At 40.1% G+C, this 14,963-nt stretch overlaps 1 protein-coding gene across 1 annotated transcript; it reads right to left on the bottom strand.

Moving 5' to 3' along the window:
* Positions 1–8,165: 8,165 nt before the first annotated feature.
* On the bottom strand, positions 8,166–10,711 carry pou4f3 (POU class 4 homeobox 3). Its single transcript, XM_023279124.3, has 2 exons — positions 10,464–10,711; positions 8,166–10,046 (listed from the first exon to the last, which is right to left on the bottom strand). The coding sequence occupies exons 1-2, from the start codon at positions 10,584–10,586 to the stop codon at positions 9,108–9,110; spliced, it is 1,062 nt and encodes a 353-aa protein (XP_023134892.2). The 5' UTR covers positions 10,587–10,711; the 3' UTR covers positions 8,166–9,107.
* Between the last annotated feature and the right edge of the window lie 4,252 nt (positions 10,712–14,963).

Genomic DNA, 14,963 nt, shown 5'->3' with positions numbered 1-14,963 from the left:
ATTAAAGACAACTCTTGTGGTGCCAAGTACAAATAAGACCAAATAGATAAAAGTATAAATATATATACAAAAGGAGCCGATAAGACAGTGAGAAGAACAAGCATGACGACATGCTACATGGCTTAAGTACCCTTGAGTAAGACACTGAATTGAACTCCTTAAAAGCTCCTTTCAATGCCACATCTGAATTCAACTGACTTCATACTGATTTGTACTTCTTGAATATATACACATTATATTTAGATTAAAGACCCCCTCCAGTGAAAATCATTTTCTGGGGTTGGAAGACATGCCAAGAGTGAACTAAGCAGCCAACTTGCCATTGTGTAGTGTAGAGTATTTTACTGCAGTTAAACACTTGTTGGTGAGCTGGTATGCTGGAGCTGCCACTAGTAGGGAGGGATGCATGGAGAGAGAGGCAGGGACATCATCCATCTGTTTATTCTACAACTAGTTCATTTTAAGGCATGAGGGGATGATTTTCTTTAAGAAAATTTTGACGTGTAACTTTGATATGTAGAGGTGAGTTTAATGGGGTTAAAACAATGACTGCAGAGGGACCAAAAAATATATTTGGCCACAAACAGCTGAGATTGATCAAACATTTTTGATTAAAGCTGCTTTTGAAAAAATTAAAACTAAGTTGACTTCATACAGGCTTCAAATCCCGCTCAACTGAGTGAAAGTCCTCTATTCAACCTACTGTAAAACTACATTCTACTCCTATCTTGGACTCTGCTGCTCTTTATAGTGTTTCACCTGCCCTGGGTGAAAAGTGCTGTGATTGGCTAAAGTCTTCTGTCATGAGTTATGTTTGTCCTTACGTCTGTCTTTCTGTGCGCAACATTACTCAAAAACGGATTAATGGATTTGGATGAAATTTCCAAGGAAGGTCAGAAAGGACCACCTGATTAGATTTTGGCAGTAATGCAGCTTATAGTCTGGATCCACGGTTTTGTTAAAGATTTCTGTATCATTGCGACATAGCACGGCGTCACTGTACCTATGACAACAAATGAACACTACGTCGGCTGCCTGCTGACAATCACATGATTGCTGTCCTACTACAAATCCACCGCTGCGGACTTATAGGGACTTATCAGTCGGAAATCATACGATGACTGAGCAGCCTTGGTGGAGAACTGACTGTACAGTCTGAGTGCTTTTCTTGTTCACTATGTAATTACGTTGTTTTTTGGCAAACCCTGACCCACGTTAACTGATTAATTATCCATAGAATCAGCCATCTTTGGTATTTATTTTTACTGTTGATGAAGGATACACCCTCTGTGGTAGATTTGGAGTAAAAAAAAACTGGCCCAAGTTTTAAGGATTTGTTACAAACTCAAAAAATTCAACAAAGATGTTTTGGAAAATCAACAATTAAAACACGTGTGCCATTTATTTATTTATTTATTTTTAGTCCTACTACTAATTTGGGTAATGGAAAACATCATCACGGCTCCCAATTAAAACTCCATGTGGAAATGCTTGCAAGTATGCAAATATGCCTGATTCCCCCTAAGGCAACATTTCCTGTTATTCCACTAATATACACACCGGCTTTGTTTCTCTACCTGATGGGATCTACCAGACATTATGCTGTCATTCAAAGAATCCTCTGAGTCAAAGGCCTCGCAACAAGAGTTAAAGTCTTTTGTTCGTTGACTCGGCTCCTGTGAACATAAATTTATTTAAGTGTGTAAAAGCTGATTCTGGATCATCACTTGTATATAAAGCAGCTTGATAAATATCGTTTTGTTCTGTTCTTCCCCCTTCATCTGTACGCACAGAGACTTACACGCTCAGCACTCGTTGCCTCTGCTGCTTCTTTATTGTGTTCCTGGTCGATTAGCCTCGGGGCTGTCTTCGGGGCCTGGGGCCAGTGGGAGCAGACAGGGGGAGGGCGGGTGGCTGCATCTGCTAGGGGACCTCCTTCAGGGGCCCCGCTGTGGCCCGGCTCGGTTTTCATGTCTGTCTTCAAAGGCACAGCCCCGTGGAGGGAGGGAGCGAGCGAGCGAGCGAGCGGAGAAGACAGTGGCACTGCCATTGTTATTTTCCCATGTGCCCTCCATCAGTATACAGTATGTGGGGTGATAGAGCATGTCAACACTGAGCTGCTTTTCACTTCCCTGTTTACACGTTTTCTGCCCTCAAGACCATCATGAATACAGAATGCACCGACTCCTCAGCACTGTGGTTGGTCAAGCATTCCATTCTTCTCTCATTTTATTTATTTGGTGACAAACTCTGGCTTGTATACTCTATTGGATAACAATTAAATGTCAAAATTCATTACAGGCAAATCTCAGTCAAAACACCCATGTGTAGTACGTTTCCATGGCCTTCTCTAATGTGTGTTAATCTTTTTTTTTTAAACTCTAATTCAATTTTGCATTTACAATGCAGTAGTAAATTATTTTAGCTTCCTTTGCCTGTTTTTACAGTTTTCATCTGCCATATATAAATACACAGTCATGGAAAAAATTTTAGACCATCCTTGTTTTCTTCAATTTCTTGTTCATTTTAATGCCTGGTACAACAAAAGGTACATTTGTTTGGACAAGTATAATGATAATAATAGAAATAGCTCATAAGAGTTTAATTTAAGAGCTAATATCTAGCCATTTTCCATGGTTTTCTTTATCACTTCAGTTCTTCCATCAATAGCTATGGCATTGTACTGCCAAAAACAGCTTTTAGGATTCCATGTTTTCTTTTCTGTCTGTTTTAGTCACATGATCCACACAGCCGTTAGTTGACAGTGATTCTTGACACAGGAACAGATGAGTGCACGGTCATCTCACCGGGTACAAAGACGCTTCCTGTCGCGACCAGCAATTTGGTTTTATCATGTTCGCCGTGTTTTTTCTTGGTGTAATGAACAGCTGTCTTGGAGAAATTCAATTTTTTTGCTACCTGTCTCTCACTCATGCCAATTTCCAGCAGTGCCAAGATGGCTGCCTTTGTGGCTTCACATATTTCTTTTGTTTTAGGCATTATGTGAGAGCTGACAACTTCTGAGTTGTGCTACGGCTTGAATGTACGCAGGAAACCACTCTAGACCTTTGCATGTGCAGTGCTGCTGATGACATGAAATGACCTCTTATTAAACTCTGGGAACACAATTAAGCTTCAGCATGTCAAATAGGACATAAAATAGTATGTAATCAGCTGCACTTTTTGTTGTGCTCATTGTATTCTTTAGGTAATATACCTTTAGTGGTACCAGGCATTAAAATGAACAAGAAATTGAAGAAAACAAGGAGGGTCTACTAATTTTCTTCCATGACTGTTCTTCTGAGCTTTGGCAGCAAAACAGTTTGAATTGCTCAAGATTTCAGTGAGTTCACACAAATCAAAATATGAAAATCCAGAGTTAGGAGTTAATTGACAGGCCTTGGATGGATAAGAACTTTGGGTTGGATGATGCCTCGGCTCTGCAGGATGGTGTATTTTACTCGCGCCTCCTGTCCTCCTGGTAGAGGATCCTCTGGGTGCTCCTGCTGTCATAGAGAGTTAGTGTCAGACTGTCCGAGCCAGCAGGGATGCACTCACCTTGACATGATCAACTTGGAAATGAAAGGAACTAAATCCAGACAGTCAGGATAACAGACGTATCAGCCATTAGAGATTCTTTCGTGTTTGTCTTACTTATTGTTCTTTCGTCTTCCTTGCTAGCCTTTCATATGTCATCTTTGTTCTTTTGCATCCATGTTTCCTTTATTCCTTCCTACCTCGCTTACCCCCTTCAAACATCCCAGCTTATTTTCTTTTCTTTATTACTTCCTTCCTTCACCTTTTTCCTCTCTGTTTTCCAACTTATACCTTTCCCTCTAGCAGTTCCTTTCCCTCCTTTCGTCTTCACTTTCTTCTGCCTCGCTGCGCTACACTTGCATTTTCTTGGAGAGGATTATTCTGTTCAGCAGACTGCGTGGTGATTATATGTTCATATACTCTAATCTGAGTTTGTGTGCAGACCTGCACCTGACCAGCTAAGTGCTTTGTAGAAAAAAAAAATCACGCCACAGTGAGTTATTTCTGGCTGGGTTAGTCTTATTTCTCTGGGCACTTTGATAATGGAGAGGACTTGAATAATGAATGGGGTGTATAATACTGTTCTTCAGACCCGCTGAATGAATTAAGCAAGTGCATATAAGTGAGTTTCTGTGAGTGTCTCTAATATACTCCCCTCCTTTGTCCCTCCCATGCTCTTATTTTGTATTTTTGGAATTGGAATATTGACTTCAGCAGAGCTCAATAAAAGGAATATTGGAGTTGATTTGCTAGAACACTTTTAATGTATACTGAAATATAACCAATTAGCTCTCATCTATTATCACTGACAGATCTGTCTATCTCTTAGTGTGTGTTCACATCTCAACAGTCTCTGCATAATGCACAGTGTGTTAATTAGCAGACAGCTTGACCTTAAACACACGCTCTACGTTTTTCCATCTCAGAACATCCCTGGTCTCTTTGTGTAGAAGCATTACTGATAGGTCAGAACATAGATGTGTGCTTCCTTTCTCACCAAATTTCTCATTCAATCTATTTGATACAGTACATTTGAATTACATTTAAGTGAAAGCAACATGGGGCACATTTTCGCTTTAAATATTTTAAGCAGTGCTTAAGAATGTTGAGAGGAAATGTTGCAATCTAATTACAATGTAGAAAAAAATCCTGATAAATTTCACAGTGAAAAACTGTCAAACCACGACAGCAAAAATCTGTAAACTCTACAACCATTTGATACAGTTTATACAGCACTGAATCACCGTCAATAAGTTAATCAGAAGAAATATATTTATTTATAATAGGTTATACAAATTTTATTTTATATGGTATTTTTATATAAATTTTCAAATTTTTAAAGGTTAAAACTTTTCTTTACAGCAAAATATGGAATAAGCACTTTTTTAAACCATAAAATCAACAGTGACAATACATTTCTTTACCGTAAATGAAGAAAATGTTTCTCATAATATTACGGCAGTGTTGTGGCAACCGTAAAAGCTTTTATTTTTTTTTTACAGTGTATGCTTTTTTAAAAATGCTATCCACAAGTTGATTTTAGTTGTGGCACATATTGTTTTTATGCCATTATATACTGATAATTTATTTAATTGAGTGTAAATAGTGAAAAATGGGCCCATCCGTCTGACCAGCTGTCCAAAACCGAAAATATTCAAGGCACAATGATAACAAAAAAAAAATAACAAAACTGAAAAGGAGAGCATCTTCACATTTAAGGCAGTGGCTTCAATCAATTATCAAATTTGATGCAGACTCATTTTTAATTATGTATTTATCAGTTAACTTTATACAAAGTGTAATAAATGGGAAAAGTTGCTCCAAGTATCTTGGAGAAGCTGCTAAAGTTCATGTAGGTTTAGTTTGTTACAGTGTCTTCTGTCTCTTCATGTCATCTAACGTCATCTCTTGATCTCAACATTGTCTCCATAATGTTGCGATCAAGGCTCTGTGAGGGTCATATCAGGTGTTGCAGGACGACTCCTTGCTCTTCTTGTCGCTCAGAATAGCTCCAAGATGCGCGATGGATCAGAATTTAAACGTTTAAATTGCCTGAAAATGTCACACGCTGCTGCAGATGACTGAGTAGTTGAATTTGCTGCACAACATTATGATATGTTGTATGTGATTACTGAATATTTCCAAGGTCCTCATCTGCAAAATAAGTTAAAAAAAAAAAAAAAAAAGGTAATTTTGCACAGTATAAATAGACTGCACTGTTGGTGTTTTTTCCACTATAAAAAAGCTGAATATAAACACACAAATAATGTGGTTTCACACACTAAAGTGTAGGGAAAGGAGAAGGAAACAGGAGCTACAGATGAAGCTACACCTTCAAAAGACACCCGCTACTTTGGCCTCAAGTTTCTGGACAGTAACACAATCTCACTCTGAGTGTCTGTGTGTGTGTCCATGCTTGTGCTGCACGCAGGTATGTCTGTAGAAGTGTGGGTTGGTCCTGTGCAGGTTTGGCTTGTGATGATAATAGGAGGTGACTAATAGAGAGCACAGAGGTAGCTGTCTTCCTTTGCTCTGGTCACATGCTCATTTGTTGCTACTGGCATCAGATGAATTATTGAGTTTAGGGTGTCTTGGCTCCCAGGCCTCCCCTCACATTCCCTCAGTCTGCTCCCATGGATGACAGCCACCCTGTGTGTGTGTGTGTGTGTGTGTGTGTGTGTGTGTGTGTGTGTGTGTGTGTGTGTGAGAGAGAGAGAGTCCATGTGTGTATATATGTGCATGCATTCTTCAGCAATTAAACACAGCTTTCATCCTCATTCTGTCAGAAGGGCTCTTCCCTGCTTGAAAACATCTCAAGTAAACACACACACACACTCTCTGTTTCTCTCACACCCTCCTCTCTACCTCTGTAGCCTTTTCTATGCTTGTCTTTTATCCATCTGTGTGCTTTGTCTTTTTTTAAATGTTCATTCTGTCTCAAACATCAGTCCTAATTCTAAAATTCAGCCAGTTTGTTTTTAACTTCAAATCAATTGCAGTTTTATTCCAAGTGTTTATGTGAGCGCGCGCGCGTGTGTGTGTTTATATATAGCCGACAGATAATGCACGAATTGACGCCCCAACACAGACCTCGATTATTGCATGTGAAAATGCAATATACCTTTCAGTGTTGCTGAATAATTCAGGTGCCCTCAGTCGCCACATGCTGCCAGCGCTCACAAGTCTGCAGCTCAACTTACCACATAGCGAGTAGGTTATGATATCAATACTGGCATTGCAAAGATCAATTATTCACACCGCCAAGCTCCTTTTTAACCTGACATTTACGTCAGCAACATCCACATATCCAACACAGAGAAGTCAGGCTTTTCTTGGTGTTATTCTTCAAAATTAAATCAAAATATGTCCAAATTTAAAAATATAAAAGTTTTAGAAAGAGGCGTATTAATGACAAACAATTAAGATTTTCATGTCATCTTGCCTCGCAAAGTCACATTTAACACCATAAATCGCAGACTACGATTAATTACCTCTCATCAAAGAGAATATTAATAGGAGCCACAAACGTTTCCGCGTAAATGCAAAGTATTGATCCCCTGCATGGCTGAAACAACCGGCCGACAGTCTCACAGGGAAAATTGCACAACCACAGGCAATGTTGGCTGTGGGAGGATTCCGGAGGAAGCTTTTTGTTTTTAAATTCAATTTATTTATCATTATTTTTCGAAATCCGTCGTTAAAATTATGAGAAAAGGGTTGTTTGTGTTAGCGGTTATACTGCGCAGACAGGGACTAATCCAGAATTTGGAGTAAAATTACATTTTGGCAATGTAGAAAAAGTAGAAGGCGGCCTTGAACTAATTTAGTAAAATATTTGGAAAGATAAATAATAGTAATACTAAAAAAAAAACAACAACAATAATAGTATTAATTTGGTGCGATGTTAAATGCGTAAAGTCGTGCGTCTTTACGCATGTCAATGAAATTAATGAAAATGAGAATAAAATCAGATTAACTGAAATAAAATATATTAAAGCGGATATATACTTACTTAACAACTCAGGAGAAAAAAAAATCTTACTAAATTTCCTCGTTTCCTGGGTCAACCTGTGGTGCATCCAGTATCTCCCCAGAGTAACCATACTTCCCAGTCTGGCTTCTACTCCCAGCTCCTCCACATTACTTCGTTTTATACCAATATATAATTAATATTGCATCGTCATTATTTAATAATTTCAAAGCCCATGCACGACATAACCCTGTGACATGAGGGCATCCATAATTAAAACTGCACTAATTAGAGAGAAAGGGGCCATTAGCGGCGCGTGGAGGGACACAAGTTTTGCGCGCCACCGTGTGAAAATCACTGCGACAACGGAGAGGACCCCTTCCTTTTTTTCCCCTGTGCTGTTTGTATCATATACGACAATGCATAGTTAATCCCAGCAGAGGTCTGGGGATTTATAAATAAAACAGTCTAGCGAGGTCCCACAAAACAAACAGTTTACAAAGATTGTATCGCCCATCGGTGCGTCTCAGGATACGCTGATAATCTCCCTTCAGTCTGTAGTTCAGCAGTTCACGTTACATACAGGCCTGAGCCGTAGAGTCGAGATTAAAATACCACCATTAAATAAATCACAAAAATAAAGTCGATTCAAAGGATCTTTTTTTTTAGAAAATAACTAATAATTTATTAAGTTTAAACTTCACACATTTTTCAAGTGAACTCAAGAGTAGTGAGGGGAAAAAAATAAATACTTATAGGTGATGTAGGCCTGTATATAGCTGGGCTATATAATAAATATATACAGCTCACCTGTAATGCTCCCAAAACACATCAAAATACTAAAATATAGCAGCAGCCAAAGCCACACGAATGTGCCTCATGTAAGACGGTGCCATTCCCATTTATTTTAAATAATTCAAGATAAATAGACTCATAGTGTCATACCTTGTGAAAGAGTTATTTTTGTGCGTAAATTACCACCACACAGTTCACGAAGAGAACGGGTTCATTTGCAAAAATAGTGGTTTAAAAAGTGATCTTTTTTTAAATCCTCATATGCCAGTTAAGTCTCCACATTTGGATAAAAAAAATAGGTGACAACACATTTTAAGATATGATGGTGTACGATTATGAGCCAGTGATGTGGAGGACAAACTCTAATCTGAATCACTGTTGGAAAAAAAATCATCTTTTTTTCACAAAATCATCTTTCTTTACATAGCATCAGTTTACCTCATCACTGCAGCATCAGAACTCCGTTTTTATGGATTAAAAAAATGAGTTAATATCCCTGAATGTGACAAACTGTCAGGGTGAAATTGCTGAGAATTACTGTGTGCAAGATACAAGATCAACAACATCAAAATCACCCTCCTCACACATCTATAACACATTTGATAAAATCGGGGGGAAAAGTGCAACAATGAAGAGTGAGTGACATGAAATGAAAAACTGAAGCAAAAGTCTTTTTTTTTTTTTAGACAATCCCAGACGAGACGTGAAGAGCTGTTGATAAATCCCTGTTAGTTAGGCTACTTAGGCTATTATTAATCACTCGATCAAAAATGTAGTAGGCTATTTTATTCATGATGTGTGAACCTCAGTGCACCGCAGAGTATTTCATTCGTTTCTGTTTTTGCCGCTGGTTGCAGAACCACACTCGAACCACATTCTTTTTCAGGTCCAGTTTTTCGGCGATGGCCGCAATTTTTTCCGAGGAGGGCCGCGGCTGGATGGCAAAGTAAGCCTCCAAAGAGCGCTTCTCCGGCGCGGCGATGGAGGTGCGCTTTCTTTTCCTCTCGTTTCCGTTGAAAAGGTCCGGCTTACTGCTTTTCTCCCGGTACGCAGCCTCGGCTTCCTCCAGCCAGGCCTGGAGAACCGGCTTGAGAGCGATCATGTTGTTGTGGGACAAGGTGAGGGACTCGAACCTGCAGATGGTGCTCTGGCTCAAGGAGCCCACTCCGGGGATCTTGAGGTTGGCCAGCGCCGACCCGACGTCCGCCTGGGTCACGCCGAGTTTGATCCTCCGCTGTTTGAAGCGCTCGGCGAAAGCTTCCAGCTCCCTGGGATCCGACTCCACGTCGTTGACGCACGCCATGCCGCCGTGCACCGACAGAGAGTGAGGGTGGGCCATGGTGGCCATTGCCTGGTGCAGCTGCCCCATGGTCTGCAGGTGGTGGTGAGGGTGCTGGTGGTGGTGCGCCGTCGTGGTCATCCCCGGAGGCTCTGGAGCACCCATCCCGGTGACGGCCAGGCTGGTGGAGAGGTGGTCCAGGAGGTCTCCGGCCTCCAGGGTCTGTCCGAGGTGGTGGTGGTGGTGATGGTGGGAGGCGATGGTGGAGGGAACGTGGGAGATGGGCACGGTGGTGGAGGAAGAAGAGGAGGCTGAAGTGCAGGGGACACTGCTCATGGTATGGTAAGTCACGTCTGGTTTGAACGGGTGACTCTTGCCGTGAGAGACAATGCTGTCAGCAGCCGCCAGAGCCTCTGCCCTTGCCAGCAGGCTCTCATCAAAGCCTCCGAATATATTGCCCTGCAGCTGCAAGCAAGAGTGCGCATACTGGAGTCAGTGGGGAATTCTGTCAGGCAGCTCGTAGGATCTAAAAAACATTTTCCAAAGGCAAGCAGCGCCGAGGAGAGGAGAGAACCCTCCTCAAAGCGCAGATCATAAAAATTAATATGAAAGCAAGAGCATTGCTTGAATAGACATGTGGATGAGAGCGGAAGGGGGGAGGAAAGGGGGAGAAAGGAGGAGGAAGGGGGGCGTTGGGAGGTGGGGGAGAAGAGGGGGAACACAGACAGAGCAGAGAGAGGAGAATGTGGGGAGAGAGAGAGATAGCAGGATAGAGCAAAGTCCTGTCAAATCAACTTTACAGACATTTCCAGTGTGATTTTTTCCCCTCCTCTCGCCTCGCTACTCTCCAGCCACATTCTCCCCCCCTCGACCTGAACGTACCTGCGGGGCGGGCAGACAGACTCTGCGCATGCCCTCCGAGCCTGAGTGCAGGCCGGGATACTTGGGCTCGTGCAGAGCCGGGTGCATGGAGAAATGCTGCTTGCCGTTCATGGTCATCATCATCCTCCATGCAAGCACCTCTCACGCAGTGTGGCCCATGACATGGAAGCCAGGCAGCGGACAGCCACAGAGCTCCTTTGCGCTCCTTCACCAGACTGAGCTGTTAACAGCAGGCAGCGCCTCCCGGCATCCCTCTCTCCCTCTTCCTCCCCTCCTCCTCCTCCTGCTCCTTCCCTCCCACCTGCTTCTCTGCTCAACTTACAAGTTGCGAAAATTGTGGCCTCTGTGCGCAAGCGTCGAAAACATCAACTCGGACGAAATCACTATTTAAAAGGCAGTTGAATTCTCAGTTTGGACATTTTTGCCACTGTTTGGATGGAATTTTGCTCATTTTTTTAAGTCAATGATATCAACACACTTTATCACATCAACCCCTATAGCCTATATAACATAATTTTGTTGAAAACGTGTGGGTTTTACGCACTAGTCTGTCATTTGTAACCGAGCATGTGGCCAAATGTCAACATTGTACAAGCTGGATGAGGAGAGAAAGACTTTGCACTCTGCCAACTGCATCAACACATATTGCATAGTATTAGGAGTTAGTTTTGTGTGACAGAAATGACACCATGTCGTCTGTGCTCGAATTATTTCAGCACCACGGAGAGCGCAGCACCGAGCAACAGCATTAAACAATAAACCTAAAACACAGAGAGGATGGATGGATGTGTGGATAAAAGAATAGTTGTGGCCCTACATGCTCCAAACTGTATCTAAGGCCTGCAGATTCCTGACCAGTTGACCCGACATTCTCGGCCCATGCGAACGCCCATCCTCGGGGCTGCTTTACAGACTTCTCATGTGGCCTCCTGGTTAAAACTCATGAAGCCGCGGTGGACGGGCCGAAAGAGGAGCCAGGCGGACAGAGGCGGGCTGATGACACAGCGGGTCCATCCGATCCTGCCGGCCGCCTCTCTGGTTCCCGCAGACTCTGAATAATTTAGCAGCGCGGTGGCAGGCATCCATTACCACGCTGGCATGTTCTTATTCATTACGCAGATTAAAACAGCCAAGATCTTTTCTCACCATGCAAACCTGTTGCAGCCAAAGAGCCAGACCTGCACAGGAGAGGGGGGGAAACATACATACATACACACACACACACATACACACACATACATACATACACACACACACACACACACACACACACACACACACACACACACACACACACACACACACACACACACACACACACACACACACACACACACACACACACACACACACACACACACAGGCTTTCAGGCCTTAACTCGGATTTGTGCATGTTGTATTCACATAATCCTGCAGACTGATGGTTTAAAGGTCCTCTTGTCATTTTTAAATACTTATAAAACGTGCTTTGATCATGTTTCTGTTTATGTTTTTTTTTCCATTTATAGGAGCTTAAATTAGAGTGAGAAAAACTTCAGTGTTTTTAATTTGATAGTGGATATAAACTGTCTTTTACATCACTGAAAGATCCTAATAGACTTTGCCATCCAGGCCTCAAGTTTCCACATTACACTGTAAAGTTGCCAACTGGAGTGGTTTCCAGTCTAGTTGTGATGTCAAATCATGCCCTCATGTTCACCCCTGAACTCAGATTTTAGTGGAAACTTTCTATTTTCAGGTGAAAAAATAACATTGATCAAAAAGCATTTTGAGTGGAAGACTTTGAATTTTAAAAAAGGAAGTCAAACTGAAACTGCTTTTATCTACTAAACCTTTGATCTTTTTGATGTTGTGAACTGACATGAGTACAGGTGAAATTCATCCACATAGGTTCAGTTAAAAACATTAAAAACATTTTTTGTTTTTTTTTCTCAAAGAAATATCTTTATGTGTCTGAGTTTGCTTTAAGTCAGGTGTGAAAATCCATGTTTGACTCCCACTGAGTTTAAAAGACATTATCCTGAAGAAAGAATCATCGTTTCCTTACTTCTTAATAGCTGCTATATTCCAAAGATCATTCATAATTTAGTGGCCAGTGTTGACAACTTTGTCATCTCGGTGCTTTTCATACTCCAAAGTTGCACCAGACACAAAGAGCTTTGTCATATTTGTGGCCAAATGTGATAGAAGCTTTTATTTTTCTCTTCACTTTAACATCTGGCAGCTGCAGCTCCATTCCACCAGATGTGATCTCGGCATTTATTGCCGAGTGTCATGAGTAGTTATTATTAAAAGCTTACTTTTGATTATATAAAGGTGAAAATGTCCAGGTAGACTTCATCAACAGTATTTTAGCAATTGATTATTGAAAATATGAGCAGGTTTTAATAATCTTTACAAGACTGACTGCATCAAAAACATGTCTTGTATTTCATATGTATACATAGTTGTCTTTTTATATGCAGCAAAGTCTGGCCTACATTGATTACCTCAAAAAAAAATACATATATATATATAATGTAGTGTATGTCCTATTCATTCAAACTAAGAATGGCCTTTTCTCTTATTTGCTTTCATACAATACATCTACCACTTTTTATATAATCACAAATTTACAAAACTTAATCATTCAACTGATTTTTTTGAGGTCATTGAGGTCATGCATTTTCTAAGTTAAAAAAAAAACAAAATTTGACAAATTACATATATATATTTTTTTTTGTTTAGAAATGTCAGGTATTCTAATGATTCTTTTCTACCAGTGCTCATTCCTTCACTTCCTTCACCTCCCAGTATCCAGGTCGCTGTGGGATGGTGTCCCAGGAACAGTTGGCTGTCAGGGCCCTGGTTTAAAATCCCTTCCCACGGGGAAAACCCCAAAGTTCTTGCATTAAGTTAAACAGATTCTGAGTGTTTTCACTTGACTTCATAAAGTAAGAAATGCTCATGGATAATTCAGTGAGATTTTAATATGTAGCAGGCTGGTGTGATTGAACTCAGTCACTGTGACGTGGTGGGATTTGTTTGGGGGCACGAGTGTCAAAGTAACCATCCGTGACCGTGATAGCTTGGTTTATGATTAGAAACACAATGGAAGGTTGTTGAATGAAGGTTGTTGGGATGCCTCTGATTGTCTCACAGCTGTCTCTGATTGGTTGCCAGGCGTCTGTTGTTGAAATCACCACAACAGTTAATGAAGCACTGGATTGAACTGACACCAAATTGTAAAAAATGTATGACGATTTGAGTGCAGCTCCTGTTTTTGTCTCTTGTAAGTGGACATGGAATGAGAATGATAATTCACTCCAAGATGTCCCATTATAGGAAAAATAATGTATAAGACAGAAGTTGATATTTTTGTACAGTAAAACATCTCAGACTCTGTGGCTTCTGCCGAGCTCCTCGGAGTTTTCCTTCATGACAGTAGATTAATTGAACAGTATTTTCTGTTGAGCGTAATTGCATTCAACGTTAAGAATCCACAAAGCAGAGAAAGAAGATGTCAAGCGGGGTCGTGGGGTGGTAAACTCTAAGCACTATACCCCATGTCACTTTCAGTCACATCAGTAGCACTTCAATAGCACTCCTCATACAAAAATAATGACTTTACAGAACAAATACAATAAAATGAGTCAATATGTGTTATAAATGAAAGACTCAATAAAAGCAGGGACTGAGGAGTCAACTGAGGAAATGCTATAATTAATAAATAAATTCAACAAGGTAAATTACAGGAAAAGTCAATATTTAGAATAGTAGAACAAGATAAATAAAAATATAAAATATATATTAAAAACATTTTATTAAAAGCGTACAAACTAAATAAATAAAAGATAAATACATAAATAAAAAGCAAAATTTAAAAATAATGAAATAACATTAATGGATACATTAAACTTATTAAATAAATTAAAAGCCACATTAAAAAACATTGTTTAGAGTTTGCTGTTAAAATATCAATATCTGTCATCATCATAATAATGTTTATAACAGTCTTTGATCTTTTCAGGTCTTCATTAAATCTATTCCATAGTCCATAATAACAACAGGATTTCTTAACATGGGCTGATGATATTGCCAAAAAAGAAATATGTCATGATTATCTCAACTTAATAAAAAGAACACAAGCAAAAAAAAAAAATAAAAAAAAATGAATGAGATCATTTTATTATTGTTTAGCTAATTAGAAGGATATCCAGTCATTTTTCATTAATAAGTGATTGTTCCATATTAAGTAATTATGGAATTTGTAAAGACATGATCATATTGAACATAAAAAAACACTTTTTTTTACTTTTTATAAAAATGTATGCAAGATATATGGTCTTCAAAAATCCCTCAATTATATATTGACCCAAAAATCAAAACATTTGAGCTGCTATGCCTCACATGGATCTTCCATAAACTTTGAAATACTTTTGAAATATATGTAATACTGCTCATATCTGAGCAATGTTTCAGTATACGTGCTTATTCTGGAGTGCAAAGAGTTTATGTAAT

This window comes from Amphiprion ocellaris, chromosome 14 (genome assembly GCF_022539595.1).
Source record: "Amphiprion ocellaris isolate individual 3 ecotype Okinawa chromosome 14, ASM2253959v1, whole genome shotgun sequence".
NCBI lineage: Eukaryota > Metazoa > Chordata > Actinopteri > Pomacentridae > Amphiprion > Amphiprion ocellaris.
Note: the sequence above shows the minus strand (reverse complement) of the source record. Positions and strands in the feature narration are given on the sequence as shown.

Bases quoted from the DNA above. Each gene is read 5' to 3' on its own strand.
- pou4f3 (XM_023279124.3), bottom strand. From the start codon at position 10,586: ATGATGATGACCATGAACGGCAAGCAGCATTTCTCCATGCACCCGGCT. The intron at 10,047-10,463 runs GTACGTTCAGGT...TCTTGCTTGCAG, and splicing joins TCTGTCTGCCCGCCCCGCAG to CTGCAGGGCAATATATTCGG.